At 35.5% G+C, this 21,541-nt stretch overlaps 1 protein-coding gene across 9 annotated transcripts in view; it reads right to left on the reverse strand.

Moving 5' to 3' along the window:
* The window catches only part of fcho2 (FCH and mu domain containing endocytic adaptor 2), a 48,973-nt gene extending 27,840 nt beyond the window's left edge, over positions 1–21,133 (reverse strand). For 5 of the 9 annotated variants that reach the window (XM_048188567.1, XM_048188566.1, XM_048188565.1 and 2 more), the window contains exons 1-7: positions 20,890–21,133; positions 10,822–10,913; positions 6,617–6,691; positions 5,772–5,913; positions 5,168–5,320; positions 4,950–5,054; positions 3,749–3,847 (exon numbers count right to left, since the gene is read on the reverse strand). In XM_048188567.1, the coding sequence (XP_048044524.1) occupies positions 3,749–3,847; positions 4,950–5,054; positions 5,168–5,320; positions 5,772–5,913; positions 6,617–6,691; positions 10,822–10,913; positions 20,890–20,922 (699 nt within the window). In that variant the 5' untranslated portion in view covers positions 20,923–21,133. The remainder of the gene's footprint in view (positions 1–3,748; positions 3,848–4,949; positions 5,055–5,167; positions 5,321–5,771; positions 5,914–6,616; positions 6,692–10,821; positions 10,914–20,889) is intronic. The other 4 variants (XM_048188572.1, XM_048188571.1, XM_048188570.1 and 1 more) reach the window with 1 other exon arrangement.
* Positions 21,134–21,541: the final 408 nt, after the last annotated feature.

Below are 21,541 nucleotides of genomic sequence, written 5' to 3' on the forward strand. Positions count from 1 at the left end.
CAAAAGAGTCAACATACTAATCTCACATTAAAATACAACTACTAATCTCTGGAACACTGAACAAATGGGACCAATAAACCAATGTAATGAGATCCATAAAAACCTTATGATCACAAACTACATAATGTGTTATGATCAGAAACCTGGATTCTAACTGCTTCCACTCTCAGGCAGCGCTTCATCACATTACCAACACGCTGTATCTCATGTAAGCAAGATCAAGGTTTTGGAGGAGGATAAGGTTGAGAGCTAGTGCACGCAATGAGGATGTGACATTATTTCCTCAGGTGACCACTTTGACTGTCCTTGTTTTCATAGCCCTGAAGGGATGGTGACAAATGCAATATGTCTTCCAAACATTTCCATCACTGACTCAAAGCTTTCCTTTTACAGTTGACATATTCCACAGATTTTCTAGTTCATGTCGTAAACATACAGCACTTCATAAAAAAAATTGTCAATTTGATTCAGCATCCGTCTTCTTGCCTGTTTGTGGATGAGAGGAGCTGATTGACAGCATGTGTAGTTGTGCATATATGTTTGCTTAAGAAGGGGAAAAGAAAAGCAAATTCCTGTCCTTTCAGACATGCTCAGATATTCATGATGCTCAATGTGATGCAGAATCACATCACAGACTTTTTAAAGGTTCTAGGTTCAACATTGTTTGTTTTGTTTTTTGCATTCATTTTTTCCATTCAAATGAATTTCAAAAGAATCTCAAATAAAGACTTCTAAACCATTAACCAAACCAACCAATTCTTAAACAGGGTTAATATATTTAACTAAAACTAAAACCATAAAAAACATTTGCGTAACTTGAAATAAAATAAATGTTAATTGAATTAAAACTTGTTTTATTTCAGCTAATTGCCAATGCAACATTTCCTATTTTTATTTAGTTTAATTTGACGTACTAAAGTAACTAAAACTGAAATAAAATTAATAAAAACTTTATAGATAAATTGAATAGAAAACTAACAAAAATGGAAAATATACAGTACAGTCCAAAAGTTTGGAACCACTAAGATTTTTAATGTTTTTAAAAGAAGTTTCGTCTGCTCACCAAGGCTACATTTATTTAATTAAAAATACAGTAAAAACAGTAATATTGTGAAATATTATTACAATTTAAAATAACTGTTTTCTATTTGAATATATTTCACAAAGTAATTTATTCCTGTGATGGCAAAGCTGAATTTTCAGCATCATTACTCCAGTCTTCAGTGTCACATGATCCTTCAGAAATTATTCTAATATGCTGATCTGCTGCTCAAGAAACATTTAATGTGTACAATTGTACAAAATATTTGTGTACAAATTTTTATTGTATTTTTCAGGATTATTTGATGAATAGAAAGTTCAAAAGAACAGTGTTTATCTGAAATCTAATCTTTTGTAACATTATAAATGTCTTTCTGCCACTTTTGATTGATTTAATGCATCCTTGCTGAATAAAAGTATTCATTTCTTTAATTTCTTTTCAAAAAAACTAAAATAAAAATTCTTACTGACCCCAAACCTTTGAACGGTAGTGTATAATGCTACAGAAGCTTTGTATTTCAGATAAATGCTGTTCTTTTGAACTTTCTATTCATCAAGGAATCCTGAAAAAAAAGTACACAACTGTTTTCAACATTGAAAATAATCATAAATGTTTATTGAGCAGCAAATCAGCATATTAGATTGATTTCTGAAGGATCATGTGACACTGAAGACTGGAGTAATGATGCTGAAAATTCAGCTTTGCATCACAGGAATAAATGACTTTGTCAAATATATTTAAATAGTACACAGTTATTTTAAATTGTAATAATATTTCACAATATTACTGTTTTTTTACTGTATTTTTAATTAAATAAATGTAGCCTTGGTGAGCAGACGAAACTTCTTTTAAAAACATTAAAAATCTTAGTGGTTCCAAACTTTTGGACTATATAAAAAAAATTTTATTGTATATATAAAAAAAATTCAAAATATTCCTAAAACCTCAATTATACCAAAATAACACTGAATAACATATGAATCACATCAAAAAACAAAAAAACAAAATAAAATCTTATGAAGTACTGTGGATGTACTAAGTACTAAGGATGTAATAAAAAAATAAAATAAATAATGGCCCAAAATAAAAATAAAAAACTGACTTTTGCTTATAAATATAAAACAATTCGTAAAAATGTTTATAAGAAAATCTAAAATATTCAGATAGTATACAAATATACAAATAGTTTAAGAGTATAGTGAGACCGACTTGGGTTGTGTAGGGTTTTCTCAATTAAACACTTACAATTGACAATCTCATATCTCGCTTGTGAAGTGTTCTGTGTGTCTTCAAAGATTTATGTAAAATATCATTAAAACATTGGGCCTAATCTCTTCTTTAAAAGATACATGCCATTGTTCTATTCTTTTGCTCTGTCATTCCACATCTAGATCCCCTTGTTACATTAAGTTCTCAAAACTCATGTACAGATGAACAGTGACACCAACTGTTGCATGAGTAAATTCTGCACTTGAAAGAGGATTTAACTCAAATTTATGCACACAGAAACAATATAATCATAATAACCACAGAGAAAACTCAAATCTTATTTCTCTTCAGGCTCAAGCTGAATACAAGAGAGAGTGTGGTTAGGAGGAAGCCCAAACCAGAGCATGCAATAGCTCTGTGGTCAATAACCAGTAAAATGCCTAACAGAGATCTTTTTGCTGTGGGTGTCTAGGAATGAGATTGTGCGCATTCAGAATGGAAGTGCATTTCAATGAATAACAGGGTATGCATATGTTATAAATCACTCGGAATCAGTGGCAATAGGATTAAGGATAGATAAGGAAGGACTGATCGGACAGCAGAAGTTCATTTCTGCTTGCTTGACTTCTGCACATCTACGGGTCTCTGACGCCCTCTACAGCTAAAAGATGATACAACAGCCAGATCTCATAGGCTTAAAGGGTTAGTTCACCCAAAAATGAAAATTCTGTCATTTATTACTCACCCCCTCATGTCGTTCTACACCCGTAATGCCTTCATTCATCTTCGGAACATAAATTAAGCTATTTTGATTAAATCCGATGACTCAGTGAGGCCTGCTTTCAAAGCAATGACATTTCCGCTTTCATGATCCATAAAGGTAGTAAACATATTTAAAACAGTCCATGTGAGCACAGTGGCTCTACCTTAATATTATAAAGCGACGAGAATACTTTTTGTGTGCCAATAAAAGAAAATAACGACTTTTCAACAATATAGTGATGGGCGATTTCATAACACTGCTTCGGAGATTTACGAATTGAATCAGTGACTCGGATTTCCTATCAAACGGCTAAACTGCTGAAATCACGTGACTTTGGCGCTCCGAGTCAGTGATTCGATTCGTAAAGCTCCAAAGCAGTGTTTTGAAATCGGCCCATATAGATATTGTTGAAAAGTCGCACAATAAGTATTCTCGTCGCTTTATAACATTAAGGTAGAACCACTGTACTCACATGAACTGTTTTAAATATGTTTTTAGTACATTTATGGATCTTGAGAGAGGAAATGTCATTGCTTTGAATGCAGGCCTCACTGAGCCATCAGATTTAATCAAAATATCTTAATTTATGTTCTGAAGATGAATGAAGGCATTACGGGTGTAGAACGACATGAGAACGACAAGTGTCTGGTAACAATGCAAATGTAAATGAGTTCAGGCAACATCTTGAAACAACATTTCCAGCAGTAATAATGTGTGCATGTTTGTCTGCTCACCTCTCCGATCTGTATGTGCGTCTCTTCAACAGACTGAGAGTATGAATGGATAATCTCCTGCATACGCATGACATGTTCCTCTTCAATGCCCTGGAATTTCTGTAGACACACATAACTTTTAAATAACTTATCTTTCAGAAAGAGTGAATAAGCAGTTTAAAAACACTGGATACTAGTTTTAGTCAGTCTCAAAATGTGAAGCTGAAAGCAGATGTTAGAAATGATACTTAATCAGACCAGAATATTTTCCACAACAGTCCTGTGTGTGTGCTTTTACACAAATTCCCCTTCTTATGTTGTTGGCACAACGCTATGAATAGCTTATTTGGGTGGTCTGGGCAGTTAAGAAGCGTGTAACACGCACAAACACAGTGAAAATGAATATGCATGCGTGTATGTGGGATGTGTGTGTGTCAAGGATGGCTGCATGCCTGATTTGCTGTTTATGCTCGTCTCAGACTGACAGTAGGGTTTTAGAAGATTTAAGGGGAAGAGGAGAAAAAGACAAGGAAATGAGCGGAAACAAGATAATGACAGAATAAGTCAGAGCATGTGTGACCACAGGGAAAAAACGTGTTTGTGCATGTGTGTGTGGATCATGTAAGGAAACATCAATAAAGAGCTTAAGCTTTGTATGTCTGAGGACTCTGTGGCTCTGATTTGGGAAATTAAGTGTGTATGTGCGGGATGGGCGAGGGGCTGCTATAGTGTTTCCTGCACCGCGCTACTGAATTTTAAGCAAAAGACATTATATTGTAGTCGTAAGCTTGCAGTCTTCAGTATAATGAGAGAAAAAAAAAAAAAAAAAAAAAAGATTGTGTACCACGAACAATTAAAAATTTTTTTTTGATTTTTAATTAATTTTAAAAAACATTTTTAAAATAAAACATTCAGTTATCATTTTTATCTTAAATTTAAATGTTACTAATTTAAAGTGAAACCATAATCAAAATTCTTATTTTTCTTATTTTTTATGGAATATTGCAGAATTTATTATAAATTTATTTATCTGTGAACATCTTTTTTTTTTTTTTTAATTAATGTTCCCTCGTAATCTTTAATCAAAATAATATATATATTACTTGGATACACTAGGCCGCTAGTATAAAAGTATGTCTTTGATTTTAATATTGTTAATTGAGATCTAGCTGGATAAAAGCTGCTCTAATAACACACTCACACACATTCTACACAATCTTACTTGTGCGGTTTCTGTCATTCTTTGCTCAAATTCTGTTTTCGCAGTGGCATACTTCTCCACATATGACTTATAGGACTCAGTGGCTTTCTTGACCTTCAATCCAGCCTACAAACAAATAACACAAAACAGACAGAGAGAAATGTACACATTTAGACACCTTCCAAACACTTTCCAGATTCCAAACTATTGGGCTAGCAAGTACAAGTCTGTGTCTGTACCTTGTCCAGGTCTCTCTGTGTGGCCCCCTCTTTGCGCATACGTTCTTGCTCTAGCATCTTGCTGACATAGTTTTCTTTGCTCTTCTGTAAGGCCTGTGACACACTCTGGATGTTCTGCACAGCCTCTAGAGTAGACGCCACCTCCTCCTTTGTCTACAAGCCAGAAACCAGAAAGAACTTCAACATTATACTCATCTTGTATAATAATAATAATAAAAAAAAAAGTAATTTTCACAGCCCTAAATGTCTTGCTTTTAAATATAATACAATGGACATAAAAATATATAAATATAAAATTATAAATTATTTACTTAAGCATTTTACATTACTTAAAAGGTCAACTATTCATTTATAAATCATGATTGTAACTTTTATTATTTGTACTACCCTTAAATTATGCTGATTTCAATTAAAAAAATAAAATGTATTGCAGATTTTTTTTTTTTTTTTTACATACCAGACCTCTGACCTTTTTTAAGGAATGACATGTGTACCACAGACTCATTTAGCTGAGAAATTGGGTTCATACTTTGCTATGCAGCGTGTTTTGAGCAAACCTACATGGATATTAATCAAACACCAAAGATGACGGCAGCTCCCATACCTTCTTATGATTTTTGGCTTGTTCCTCCACATATTTCTGGACTTCCTTGATGAGCTCTTGCAGTTTGCGGACCAGCTCCATGTGACACGCTGCCAGTTTCTCCGTTGACTGTTTAAACACATCCCACACCGGCGCAAACGTCCTGTGGAACAAATGGCCATTTCATTTTCTTCTCAATGCATAATACTCAACACACTTCGTACAAATAAAACATAAAAATGTGTTAAACATGATTTGTGATTTAACACCAAGGTGTGTTTATTCTCTCGATATCAGATTTATCCTCTGGTCCTGGTTGTTTTTAATGGAAACAGCCACTAATGACACTATAATGTCTGTACTGACAATATGATATGTGAGGGGGGTGTGAAAATCATGTTCAGTGAAATAAAGCACCGCAGGCCAGTGAAAAACCAGCTTTCATTTCACACAACTGCATCTAGCATATTTTGCGAATAGTTATTACACAAACTTTGGTTATTTCAGGACCATAAAAACAATAACAATGAGTTAATTGCTTTCTTCCTGCAGATCTTTTTGAAGTAGCTTATGAAGGTTCGCCTGACTGGCAATATGTCTCCCATTAGCAGGGAAAGTACAGCAAGTTTGCCAGAATAAAGTTTATATAGAATAAAGATTCACAAATGTTCCAGGCAGGTAAGTGAACAGCTGTGGGTATTCATTTTGTTTCTTTGCATGTAATGAACTCGGGCTTTCATGAATAAAGCTTGAGAGACATTGAAATGATGTGGGTTTTCCAGCTCATTATAAATACATTATTAAAATGGTGTTCATAATGAACCCATAGGTCTTGTAAACCTTCAGACACACACGCACAGTCTTACCCTAGCTGAGAGCAGTTGCTGGCAGTCTTGGCCAGTTTGGTCATTGATCTTGAATAAACCTCCTCTATGGTGGCTCTGAGACAGGAGGGGAGAAAACCATATGTAAACAATCAATCAAACCCAAATAATGTCTAATACGGATTATTATTTAGAAAGAAATCCTTTAAACAAAACTTTGCAGTTTTCACTCTCACAAACATTTACACATACTTGCATACAATAGCTACCATAATTAATTGTGCTTTGTTTTAAAAAAAAAAAGCTGATTTGAAGAAAATCTAAAAGTTACTCAATGAAAGTTGCACGAATTACACAAATTAAAATGCACTGACATATAGGCAAACAAAAGGCCTCTGAATTTTTTTCCTGCCCTTACTGGGATGTGATGACTCAAATACATTTTTAATTTATTATTCTCTTATAGTCCCATGATTTACTCACCCTCAAGCCATCCTAGGTGTATATGACTTTCCTTTTTCAGACGAATACAATCGGAGTTATATTAATGATCACCCTGATGCGCCAAAGCTTTATAATGGCAGTGCACACGTTTGAAGCTTGAAAAAAAAATTACATCCATCCATCATAAACATACTCCACATGGCTCCGGGGGGGTTAATAAAGGCCTTCTGAAGGGAAGCGATGCATTTGTGTAAGAAAATGATCCATATTTAACACATTATAAAGTAAAATAACTAGCTGCCTTCCATATTCAACTTGAAAGTGTAAAAATCTTGCAGTTCAAAAAAAGCTTACGCTACATCTTACGCCTTCCGTATTTAACTTATGAAACAAACACTTTTTTCGTAAGTTGAATATGGAAGGCGGTCTGGCAGAAGCTAGTTATTTTACTTTATAATGTGTTAAATATGTATTTTATTACACAAATGTATTGCATCGCTTCAGAAGGCCTTTATTAACCCCTGGAGCCGTGTGGAGTACGTTTGGTGGATGGATGCATTTTCTTGAATTTTTCTAGGATGGCTTGAGGGTGAGTAAATCATGGGGTAATTTTCATTATAAAGTGAACTAATACTTTAAAGCTTGTGCAATACGTCAAGGACCAATGAAGTAAAGAAGACGAAAAACATCAAACAGGAAAACACATATTGTTATCACATGTTTGTGTGAAAGTGTGATGGTTACATAGACAATAACAGTCAAAGGTTTACACATTTCATTATCTTAACCTTTTGATGCAAAAGCTTATGCTTAAATGTCTGAAATTAGTCTTGTAGACATAAATTGTGAATGCAAATGAATTTTACAAAACTAAAAAGCTGAAGGAAAAAATCAGCCAGCGTGTGCTCAGCAAACAAGTGAACTCATTCAGCACTTTTTTTTTTAAAAACATCTCAGGATGTTTTTGAGATGTCTGAGAGAAGCCCAGAGTGTTTTGGACACTACATAATTCCCATACTTTCATTTGTGTCATTTCATTTCGTAGTTTCGATGTATTATGCCAAAATCTGAAAATCAGTATAAAGATTTTTTTTTAAAATGTCTAACTGTGTCCAAAACTTTGATTGGTAGTGTATCCCTCCAGACACTTGCCTAGAGTCTTTTAAAACTCTATCACTATGTTCTTCTTTTGTTGTGTCAAACAAGAAAGATTTATAATAGCAAATTAGGCTGGATACTGTTTCACTCTGACAAAGACAACGTCACACTGTGTCCAGAAGGGGGAGACAGACATGCTCCATTTGTAGCAAAACCTCTCCCAAAATCTATCAGCACCCCAACTCCCCTCCAAAATAAGCTCTCAATAGCCAAAAGTACGTAAATCAGGAATAAAATTTCCAATGGTCTAAAAGTGCATTGGCATTATGACTCTGCAAAATTCCACTGTCAGTCATTGAGCTCATGAGACAATTTAAACCTCTGCACATTTTAAATCTATCAGAGTGTGAATTCTTTCCGTTAGTTTAACCGTCAAAGCCACGTTAAAGCAGGTGAGACAGATGCTGAAGCTTTTGGAGAACTTGCAGCATTCCTGAAAACCATGGTCGATGGTTTTGTAAGAAAAGTTTTCAAATAGTTTCCTCTTGAATAGATTTACTCTCTTGACACATGTCTTGCTTGTGTAAGACAAGCAAGATTTGTAGCAGAGCTTCAACCCTTTCACAGGTGAAACATCTGACTGTGCATGAAAACAAAAAAAAAACAAACATGAAAACTGTGCATTTTGGAATAAGAATATCTCAAAGTATTGACAGCTACTATACAGTACTGCAATAAATAAAACATTAAAGGGTTAGTTCACCCAAAAATGAAAATTATGTCATTAATGACTCACCCTCATGTCGTTCCAAACCCGTAAGACCTCCGTTCATCTTCGGAACACAGTTTAAGATATTTTAGATTTAGTCCGACAGCTTTCTGTCCCTCCATTGAAAGTGTAGGTACGGTGCACTGTCCATGTCCAGAAAGGTAATAAAAACATCATCAAAGTAGTCCATGTGACATCAGTGGGTTAGTTAGAAGTTTTTGAAGCATCTAAAATACATTTTGGTCCAAAAATAACAAAAAATACGACTTTATTCAGCATTGTCTTCTCTTCCGGGTCTGTGTATATCCACAGTGATGCTGCTGCTTCTTCTTCTTCTACGGCGGTTGGCATCCAGCTTATTGGTGCATTACCGCCCCCTTCTGCTCCGGACTGTGACGCGATTAGGACATTCGCAACATGCACACCTACGCACCATTTTAAAAAATATAGCAATACCAAAATACAAACAATGTAGAATAGCTTGAATACAGCGTGCGTCTCCCTCAGACTGTAAACGAAGCTCGGGCGCACTACATAACACGTCATCAGCGTCACAGTCCGGAGCAGAAGGGGGCGGTCTAACTAACCCACTGATGTCACATGGACTACTTTGATGATACCTTTCTGGACATGGACAGTATACCGTACATACATTTTCAATGGAGGGACAGAAAGCTGTCGGACTAAATCTAAAATATCTTAAACTGTGTTGATGAACGGAGGTCTTACGGGTTTGGAACGACATGAGGGTGAGTCATTAATGACATCATTTTCATTTTTGGGTGAACTAACCCTTTAAATTATGACTGTACAAAATTTGTTCAGACAGTGTAATCAATATTCGGTATAAAATACACTAACCAGCATACTAATGACAGAGGCATTGAAAAAGAGTAAGTGTTACCAAAAATATATGAATGACTTTATTCATAGCAGTGCCGTCTTTAACGGGAATGAAAGCGAGGCTGTGAAGGATAGACATACATCTCTTCAGCGGTTTGTACTGTTATTTAATGTGTTCTTGCATTGTTCTGCTGACAAAACACCGCAAAAATATCTTTCCAAGAAATTTCAGTAGACAAAAAATACCCGACAATATGAGCTGTGGCCTGTGGAAAATTATATGTGATCTAGGAGCTTTATACAGCTTTTTACAGCAGATGCCATTGAAAACATGGTAAGTCTATCCCTCACAGCCTCGCTTTCATACCTGTCATACCTGGCACTGCTTAGAATAAGGTCAATAGACACTACAGCACATAAGATACATTTCACATCCCTGACTGCTTAAAAAAAAACACTTGACTGATGAGCATTTCCAAATATCACATTTTTACAATTTTTAAATCCCATACAAATGTGATTTGGATCAGGTTTTATGTGGTTTCTGCTGTTTAGTCTACAAAAAAACGATGAGTTGGACAAGATTTTTGCTTCGTGTGAAGTGAGTATATGACAGATAATTTGATTGTAAAGATTCAGAACTAGTAGCCAGGAGATATATACAGTGTTATTTTTAGTATTATTTATATAGTGTTACAGTATTTTTAATATTTTGAATTCATTTTATATTTTCAGTTTTCATGTACTTGTAATTTAAGTAAATGTTTGTTTTTGTAATATTTCTATTTAGCTTTAATTTATTTTTGTCAGTTTTAGTTTTAGTCACATAAATTTAGTTTATTTTAGTTAGTTGTCAATGCAACATTTCAAATTTCTGTTTCTGTTTTTTTTAAGTTTAGGCTTTTCATCTAATATTTTATATTTTACCTTTTTTTTAAATTAAAAAAATATTTTTAATATACTAACAGAGCATTTTTTTTTAAGAAAAGATGAACGTCTGTGTTATAATAGGCTACAATGAATTCAATGTAACATTAGACTTTTAGGTGACTCCCCTCATCCCCTCAAAAACAAACAAACAACACAGTTTTACCTTTCTCTGATGAAGTCTGATAGCTCCTTGCTGGATATCTGGCCATGTTTCATGTTGTGGTACAGTACATCGAATCCATTGTTTTTATCGCCCTGCCAAAAAGAACACATAAAATTAATTAAAAACAACTGCATTTGATCAACATCACTATAATTTTTTCTCTAATAAAAGAAAAAAAACAAAAAAAAAAAAACAAGAAGCAATGCTAAGAAATGAACTGCATGCCATCACTAATGCAGGCATTTGTTTACCAGTTTAGGTTTCTCAACAATCATTGCTGTCATGGTCTGAATGGCTTCTAGCTGACTTCTTAAAGCAGACTGGTCCACCATGTTCATCTGCAACATACTTTCTGTATTTTTGCCCGTTTGAGAGAAAGTCAGTGCTGTAAGGTTGATCTGAACTGTGCAAAGTGTTTCATAGTAACCATGGTTACAATGCTACAAGTGTCCGATATCAGCGTTTTAAAAATGCAAACGCTAAACTAATGCATAATTCAAATCTGAAGTGAAGTCTGATCCCTCTTCTAACATTGTAATGACAGAAACACACACACATGCATAAAGTTGCTGTTTGGATTTAAACAGGCAAATGCTTAAGAGTCTATGATTGGATCATTAATGCACTTGCCTATTTAAATCCAAATAGTGGCAAATGGCCGGGCAACTTTTTAATGTACATTTTACTATGAGTTAAGGATAGATACATTTACCTAGTAATTTTGCTGGCCTGCTTTGTACATGCCTCAGAAGAGACATAGGCTTGAATATTATTAATAATAAAGCTGTGTTTGCTCAGCATATCTGCTTTCAGTGACTACAAATTTGTCTATTATCAACAGACATAATCAATCATATGCTCTAATACATCTAATACATCAGATTAATGAACCAACGAAAAACAAGCTAAATTGTAAGCTATTTTATTATTATTTCTCAAAAGCCAACTGTGAAAACACAGATATCTGGCACACCATGAGAGTTCAACCAGTGATTAAAAAAAAAAAAAAAAAAAAGCACGAAAAGAAGAAAAAAAAAATCATCTATTCATAACAATTGTAGTTATACACTACCATTTAAAAGTGTAGGGTCAGTAAGATTTTTTTAAAATATTTTTGAAAGAAGTCTCTTATGCTCACCAAGACAGCATTTTAAAAAAAATACTGTAAAACAGTAATATTGTGAAACATTATTATAATTTAAAATAACTGTTTTGTACTTTAATATATTTTAAAATGTAATTTATTCCTGGGATGGTTAAGCTGAATTTTCAGAAACATTCCTTATTATTAATGTTAAAAATAGTTATAATTATTAATATTTTTGTGGAAATTATTAAATTCTTTTCGGGATAATTTGTTGAATAGAAGATCAAAAGAACAACATTGATTTGAAATAGAAATCTTTAGAATTATAGAATTGTTAGAAATGTTTTTACTGTCACTTTTGATCAATTTAATGCAACTTTACTGAATAAAAGTATTAAGTTCTTTAAAAAAAATTCTTTAAAAAACTTTTTAACGGTCGTGTACCTCTTCGGAAAATATACATGGCAGTTTTTATTTTAAAAGCAGCTTGGTGGAGTATTTCAGAGAAGAATGTAGAAAAGCATGTTAGATTGATATGACTATGCAAAAAGACATGATTAATAAACAGAATAAACATCTCTACTCTCAGGTTTATATTGTGTAACTTCCACATCAGCTTTTGTGGACACAGCAAATATCATGCAGTGCGTGTTTCCTGTAGAGCAAAGAAAACTGAGATCTGTGTGAGATTGTACGATTGTATGTGGTTTGAAAGAACAGCAACAGGAAATCCAAGCGCTACAGAAGTGACCGACGTGAGGAATGCAGTGATATTAAAAAATACAATAGGAAATTAACAACAAACTCAGAAAAATGCTTTGGGCATCTGCTCCTTGCATGCCAGTTCATTCTGTGATTGGCCCACACAGCCCACCTGACTTTTTTTGTGCCTAACCTTTAAACACAAGTCCAGTCATAAACTGTCATCACACAGAATTTTACTGTCACTTTGTTTTGTTCAGATTCTACTCAATTGACTTTTAATACTTAGCATGAGGACACAACACTTAACTTGGCTTAAACTCTTTTTAAAGTTTAAAGGGCAAAGGCTAGTTTTAACCCTAGGTTAAGCAACATTTCACACTTTTGATATGAAATTTAAACAGTGTAAAACAATGACGTGCCAGAATGTTACAGCGAGATGTTTAGCAATAGACAACCAATCATAAACTACTTCAAAGTCACAGAAAATGACATGCTGTGTTTAGTTTCTATTATTCAAGTACAAACTTAAGACCACATTATTATCACATTTACTTTCTGAAAAACAAATCTCACAATAACCCAACAATGGCATTGCCAAAACTATGTCAAATATCTGTGACCTGCTATAAATCCTTGACGTTGACAAAAGAGAAGTTCAGAGAAGACAGTGGACGAGGAACAAAACATGCAGGTGGAAGTTGCTAAGTTGAGCATTGGAAAATGCTTACTGACTTTAATGTTGTGTGTTAAGCCTTTGTGTATGTTTGTGTTTCTGTCAGGGTGTTTAAACCACAATCTGGCTCAGGTTAAACTAAACAGAATTCATATTTAAAGCCAAAACACACAAGACAAGACAAGACATGAAGGTACAAATGTGTTTGCTTGGATTGAATGTGTGTCTATAGGGCTTTTCACGCATGAAATAGTTAACCCGGGGTCATTCTAAACCCTTGGTAAATCCTGGGTTATCTTTATTGACGTTTCACACTGCTCATACTATACCCGGGATTGACAGTTAATCCTGGGTATTCATAAACTGCCGTTTCACACGGCACATTCCTAAACCCTGGGTTAAAGTCCTTATCTGCATATTTGCAGTGTCAGTGTCACTGACTGGACAAACGTAGCACGTGACCTGTTTACATAAAGGTTCTAGCATTAAGCGTCCTCATATTACACAATGCTGACTGTAATATCAAGTTTTTTTCTGAGTGAACTTTTCAAACTATAAAAAGGTAAGAATGGTGGTCTCTTCTTCACCCCAAATTTTCACGTTTTCCATTGCCGTTTGACATTTTTCCAATCATACGCAGAAACAACTGTTTATAAATCGCAGTGTTTCAGTGCCTGCCCAAAGCACGTGAATATAAGGCATGCGATTGGTTGTCGGTTGCCAACCATCTAGTTGTAACATTCTAACACTGCATCGTTTCACACTGTACAAGTCTGGCACCGCAATGTGGAGTTAACACCACAAAAAAGCAGTGCTAACCCTGCTTCTAAATTACAAGTGTGAAATGCTCCTTTACCCAGGGTTAAAAGCAGTGTTTAGAATGACAATAACCCGGGGTTAAGTGCAGTGTGAAAAGCCCTTATATTTGCTTGTTCATGCAGCTGGGAAGTCTGGTTTCACAAACTGGATGAGGTTCCCACTACAGAGACCATACAAAAGACCTTGACTGCAAGCACACACACTTTCTGCATTTTACAATTTTAAAAAGATTTTAACTTAATTTTTATACCATTTTTTACAAGCGAGGACGTCCATGGGAGATTTGGTGAGATTTAGCTTAATTCTGGGTACAAACTTGTCCCCAAAATATGGCTAAGTAGGTACATACATACTCTAAGGAGCTCAAACAACTAATAACAATTAATAACAAACCCTCTGAATATGATATCTGGAACCCTATTTTTGAATTTCAAAATAAAACCATTATGGCAACCAAAATATCCCTCCTTTAGCAGTTCCATCAGGCCACTGCATAAATTATATCTTGCACACACAATTTATTTTTTCAAAAGTAGCAAATTTAGCAAATGCAAAAACAAAATATTAAATTTTTTCCACCCACCATTTACATTGCAAATTTAGACACCATCTCAGAATGCTGCAATACCCTTACAATATAGGCTACTCTGCATAGTAGGTTTAAAATGCATTAGCTTAGTAATGTATGAGATAACACACAGTCTGGGAAAGTTAACTGCCTGGTTTAATGCATGGTTTAGTCCACCGCCATCTGCTCAACCTAACCCAAGAAGGTTTTAATAAACATTACAAAGCATGCTAAAATTGGCATAGCTGACTCTGTCTGGCTTCTAGTTTGAATCAGCTCAACAGAACACAGAGATTTGAACTGTGATTACATTAGTATGCATTACGTGTATCTTGAGTGATGAAGACTAGGAAATAAAACCACACTCATTCACACTTACAGCACCAAGGATTTACTTTTTCCTAACAGAGACACAAAATAATTTATTATTATTAATGCATTAAATATTATAATATATTAGAAGTGTTATCTCTATTGAATATTATCTTTATGTAACAGTATCTAATATAATATTAAAGATCTTTTTCACAAGTATTTTGGAACAAAATAGCAATATAACAAATATCAGTCTGATGAAATGCATTTTTGCAAAGCATAAATCCAATGCAAAACTACACCTGTTAAAAATGACCTTGTACAAGGAAGATTAAGATCACTTTGCAGCAACATCACAGATCAAATCAGTAAATGGCTGCTTATAACCTAAATGCAGACCCAACATAACTTCAGTGAAAACATCTACAAACACTTACAGTAGCTCAGTTACTGAAAATCACACTGCCAATCTGAGAGCAAATATGGTAAGTCAACAATAAGCAGAGCAAAATATCTAGACATCAACAGTGTCAAAGTTCAGCTGAATCCCTTTCACCACAGCTTTGAGTTCCTCACATGACCTTCTGAACTCCCCCTGTTTAAGCGGGGTGATCTGCCTCCGTGCTCGGGACATCTGTCCTACAGACGCACAGCATTGTGGATCAATGGAAACATAACATTCATATGCATTAAAAAAAACAAAGATGTCCAATAGCACAAACACCTTTTTTTTTTCTTTTTTTTTTTTTAAATTTCTTTTAGACATTTTTCAAAAATACAAACGCAACTCTTGTGTATTCCTGTGGGCGGAGGTTAGTCAATTAAAGAAGGAAGTAGAGGGATGTAGTCCAAACTGGCCGATCGATGTAGGTGACTTCTGTTAAATAAAATATCTCGCTTGGCATTGAACTTTGAGCTTTAAAATTTTACAGATTTTATTTATACTCTAACAACAACATTACACACTAACTAAAGTTTGAAAGATGGGATCACGAAGAACAGGACCTTTAAAAAGATGTGCAAATTATAAACTTTAGTGCCAATGCGAGACTGCCTCCACAAGTGACAATTTTGTCAACTGTGCAGCTTGCTTATAGCGCAGACACGAAGTGGTGATGTGAAGCCATTTGCGAGTTTTGAGAGAGCATGAGCTGATTCACTCAAGTTTTCACGTTTTTGTATTTGGTTGCGTTGTGAGTATTTGTAGCGTGTTTCTGTGTTTTGTTGCATTGCAAGTATTTGCAGCATGTTTCTGTATTCAGTTGCATTGCAAGTATTTGCAGCATGTTTCTGTATTCAGTTGCATTGTGAGTATTTGCAGCATGTTTCTGTATTCAGTTGCATTGTGAGTATTTGCAGCATGTTTCTGTATTCGGTAGTGTTGTGAGTATTTGCAGCATGTTTCTGTATTTGGTTGTTTTGTGAGTGTTCGCAGCATGTTTTTGTATTCGGTTGCATTTTGAGTGTTCGCAGCATGTTTCCGTATTCGGCTGCATTTTGAGTATTTGCAACATGTATCTGTATTCGGTTGCATTGTGAGTATTTGCAGCATGTTTCTGTATTCGGTTGCATTTTGAGTGTTCGCAGCATGTTTTTGTATTCGGTTGCATTGTGAGTATTTGCAGCATGTTTCCGTATTCGGTTGCATTGTGAGTATTTGCAGCATGTTTCTGTATTCAGTTGCATTTTGAGCGTTCGCAGCATGTTTCTGTATTCAGTTGCATTTTGAGCGTTCGCAGCATGTTTTTGTATTCGGTTGCATTTTGAGCGTTCGCAGCATGTTTCCGTATTCGGTTGCATTTTGAGTATTTGCAACATGTTTCCGTATTCGGTTGCATTTTGAGTATTTGCAACATGTTTTTGTATTCGGTTGCATTTTGAGTGTTCGCAGCATGTTTCCGTATTCGGCTGCATTTTGAGTATTTGCAACATGTTTTTGTATTCGGTTGCATTTTGAGTGTTCGCAGCATGTTTCCGTATTCGGCTGCATTTTGAGTATTTGCAACATGTATCTGTATTCGGTTGCATTGTGAGTATTTGCAGCATGTTTCTGTATTCGGTTGCATTTTGAGTGTTCGCAGCATGTTTTTGTATTCGGTTGCATTGTGAGTATTTGCAGCATGTTTCCGTATTCGGTTGCATTGTGAGTATTTGCAGCATGTTTCTGTATTCAGTTGCATTTTGAGCGTTCGCAGCATGTTTCTGTATTCAGTTGCATTTTGAGCGTTCGCAGCATGTTTTTGTATTCGGTTGCATTTTGAGCGTTCGCAGCATGTTTCCGTATTCGGTTGCATTTTGAGTATTTGCAACATGTTTCCGTATTCGGTTGCATTTTGAGTATTTGCAACATGTTTCCGTATTCGGTTGCATTTTGAGTATTTGCAGCATGTTTCTGTATTCGGTTGCATTTTGAGTATTTGCAACATGTTTCCGTATTCGGTTGCATTTTGAGTATTTGCAGCATGTTTCTGTATTCGGTTGCATTGTGAGTGTTCGCAGCATGTTTTTGTATTCGGTTGCATTGTGAGTATTTGCAGCATGTTTCCATAAATGGTTGCGTTGTGAGTATTTGCAGCATGTTTCTGTATTTGGTTGTGTTGTGAGCGTTCGCAGCATGTTTCTGTAAACGGTTGCGTTGTGAGTATTTGCAGCATGTTTCTGTATTTGGTTGTGTTGTGAGTATTTGCAGCATGTTTCTGTATTCGGTTGCATTGTGAGTATTTGCAGCATGTTTCTGTATTTGGTTGCATTTTGAGTATTTGCAGCATGTTTCTGTAAACGGTTGCGTTGTGAGTATTTGCAGCATGTTTCTGTATTTGGTTGTGTTGTGAGCGTTCGCAGCATGTTTCTGTAAACGGTTGCGTTGTGAGTATTTGCAGCATGTTTCTGTATTTGGTTGTGTTGTGAGCGTTCGCAGCATGTTTCTGTATTCGGTTGCATTGTGAGTATTTGCAGCATGTTTCTGTATTCGGTTGCATTGTGAGTATTTGCAGCATGTTTCTGTATTTGGTTGCATTTTGAGTGTTCGCAGCATGTTTTTGTATTCGGTTGCATTTTGAGTATTTGCAGCATGTTTCTGTATTTGGTTGCATTTTGAGTGTTCGCAGCATGTTTCCGCATTCGGCTGCATTTTGAGTATTTGCAGCATGTTTCCGTATTCGGTTGCACTGTGAGTATTTGCAGCATGTTTCTGTAAACGGTTGCGTTGTGAGTATTTGCAGCATGTTTCTGTATTTGGTTGTGTTGTGAGCGTTCGCAGCATGTTTCTGTATTCGGTTGCATTTTGAGTATTTGCAGCATGTTTCTGTATTCAGTTGCATTGTGAGTATTTGCAGCATGTTTCTGTATTCAGTTGCATTGTGAGTGTTCGCAGCATATTTCTGTATTTAGGTGCGGTCTGAGTATTTGCAGCACCGTTTGTGTTGTCAAAATGATGATGTTTTCTTAATTTGCTGCTGGGGGGTTCTTTATTTGCATGTTTTTTCTTCAGTTGCAGCATGTTGAGCTCTCTCTGCCACCATATCTGCTAAATGAATTAATGTAAATGTAATCGGAAAATGACGTGCACGTAAATGTTATTAATAACTCTTCTGACATTTTAGAGTCTACAAATGACTAACACAACCATACATAAAAAACAAAAATAATGAGTCCACATGTTCTCACCTAGAAACTAAATGGTAATATCAGCAGTATGACTCAACCAGATACATTTCCGTAAGCAGGTGTTTTCTGACTGTAACAAGTCTGAACAACCACTAACAAAAGCAACAGACAAGAATAGAAGACATCAGTAAAGGTCAAAAGCTCACTAGAAAAATCACACGGTGCTCTTCAGCATGAGCGGAAATATGTGGTTACATGTATTTATCTGTAGGAAACGAGACTAAGAGGTTTCCTTCACACACCCCTTTGTTGTGGGTGGTTTAGGGTAAGTCTCAACTGTGGGCGGCAGACGCTGGAAGGTAAATAAGATTGATTTCAAGAGATGATGATGATTTCATGGCAGATAAATATCAAGACTATTTTGACAGTCTTCCCCTTCCCTGCATTAATTTGAGCTTGACAGCTTCAATGAAGGAGTGCGGCTCTCTGTGTGGGGTATGTGTCTGTATGCGTGTATGTCTGTGCCCTGCATTACAAGCACACAGCTGATCATAGGCGTCCCTGTTTCACTGAGGCCTCAACACAAAGACCTGATTGAGAACAAGACTCCACAGCTCTGCAATCCCTCATCTCTCTTCATCTCCCCCCATCTCCTGTTTTGACAGTCACGGCTTCCAACTGCACACTTTCTCAGCCTACTCAGCTCAACACTTGTGGCAGTCAGGTGCTGTTTTAATGGTTAAACCATGATCATATACCGCACATGACAACAGAGGAATCTTCTGGGATGCTCACATACTGCATTAGGCTTTATCCGTTCTGTCACTTAGGTAATGAATTAACTTTAATCAGAACAAAAATCCTCAATAACTTTTATTGTACAATGGGGAAATGGTTATTTAAAAAGTGATTAGATTATTGATGCCTGTGGAATTTAAGAGATGATAAAGATATACTATGCATGATCACACACCTCCATTCTAACTTAAAGTGATAGTGCACTCAAAAATGAAAAAAATTCTTTCTTCCGTGGCACACTAAAGGAAATTTTCAACTTTTATTAAAAGAAAAAGAAGCAATGACAGTGAATATAGACTGAGGGTCAGTCCTCAGTCTATACAAGTTGTCAGTGCTTAAAAAGTCGACCCAAAAATCCTGTCATCATTTACTCACCCTCATGTTGTTCCAAAACCTGTATGATTTTACAACACAACACAAAATAATATGTTCGGCAGGCCTTCTCCATTCGTGTTTATCGGTTAACTATCAAGTTTTACCTCATAAAAATATGCCTCCTTATCAGACATATTTGCTTCTTAAAGGGACACATCACCTAAAAATTCTGTGATCATTTACTCACCCCAAACCTGTATAAGTTCAATACAATGCAAAATGAGCCGTAGTTCAACCAAAAATTAACATTCTCTGTCATGTACTCACTCTAATTTCATTCCAAAACTTCTGAAGAACACAAAAGTATATATGTTGTTAATCAAACCATTTTGGTGAAAATGTACTTCCACTGTATGGACAAAAACATACTAAATAGCAGAAAGAAAGCCACATAGGTTTGGAAGGACATGAGAGTGGGTAAATGATGACACAATGTTCATTTTTGGTTGAACTACAGCTCATTTTGCGTTGTACTGAACTTATACAGGTTTGGTGTGAGTAAATAATATAATGACAGAATTTTTAGAGGTTTTGTCCCTTTAAGAAGCAAATGTTATGTCTGATAGGAGGCATATTTTGACGAGATAAACTTGATAGTAAACCGATAAACACGAATAGAGAAGGGGCTAATTATTACACGGTTCACATATGAATAAATTATATAATTCTACACAAAACTTTATAAAACATTCTGGCCTCCAATCTAACTTCATTACGGAAGAACTAGAGCAGGACAGCATTGTGATCGACAGCCGTAACATTCAATGGTGTTGCAGAATAGGATCATTAACATTCCAAGACGTTGACGACAGCCAATCAGATTGATCGGAGGTGGAACGTAGTCGGCTGTCTGTCAGATGGACGTAATGAGGCCCAATCCCCGGTCTAGCTGGACGGCATTCTCCGAGAAAAGTGAGGGGGCAACAGGCCAGTATGTTCTCGTGCTTGCCTCGAACATGTTTTACCGGTATTATCCCAAGAACGGCCGGTGTGAATCAAAACACGAAGAACAGCCCCAGAAATCAAGCATATCAAACCGTTTTACAGAATGACAGACGAGTAGTGCTGAAGAGTTGTCTTTAAACCGCAAAGCCAAATAAAAGCACAGCATAAACAACCTACCCAGAAATTTTCCAGGAAATAGGGCGTTATCATCTTGCTGTCCTCCCTTCTTCACAGCGGCGCTTTTCTTAATTTGAATTGCCTCAGTTGGCTCAGTTAATCCACCGTCCTCCCCCCGATGTTGTTGTGTCTGGTGGTTTTTCCTCTTTTTTCCTGCTCTTCTGCTGGGTTTTCCTCTGCTCTGAACACGACTCCACCTCCTCACTTGCGTTTCACCCCTCCACTTATTCAGTATTTCATTGAGATAATTATTACAAAGAAACAGTGACGCTGGTGGCGGTTTCTAGAATTGCATTCCCATGATGCAATCGTGTAATTTTCACGTCTTTTTTTTTTTTTTTTTTTGAAACATTTTTATTATTATTATTAAACAACATACAGAGGATACATGAAATAGATTTGAATGTATAAACAAGCAAGAAAAAAATATTTAACAAATGTCTAAAACAAAAACAAAAAAATTAATAAAAAAAGAAAAAAAAACTTTCATTTTCAGGAAATACACGAGAGGTATAATGAAATTATACTTTCAGTTTTTGCAGCTTTCTTGTTGAACAATGAACAAAGAGAGTCATAAAATAGTTTTAAATCAATACAAAAAAAGCATAATGTTGGGCTTACATTCAGTAACTTTACATTTATGCAGATGAAA

The sequence above is a fragment of the Megalobrama amblycephala genome, linkage group LG4, assembly GCF_018812025.1.
Source record: "Megalobrama amblycephala isolate DHTTF-2021 linkage group LG4, ASM1881202v1, whole genome shotgun sequence".
NCBI lineage: Eukaryota > Metazoa > Chordata > Actinopteri > Cypriniformes > Xenocyprididae > Megalobrama > Megalobrama amblycephala.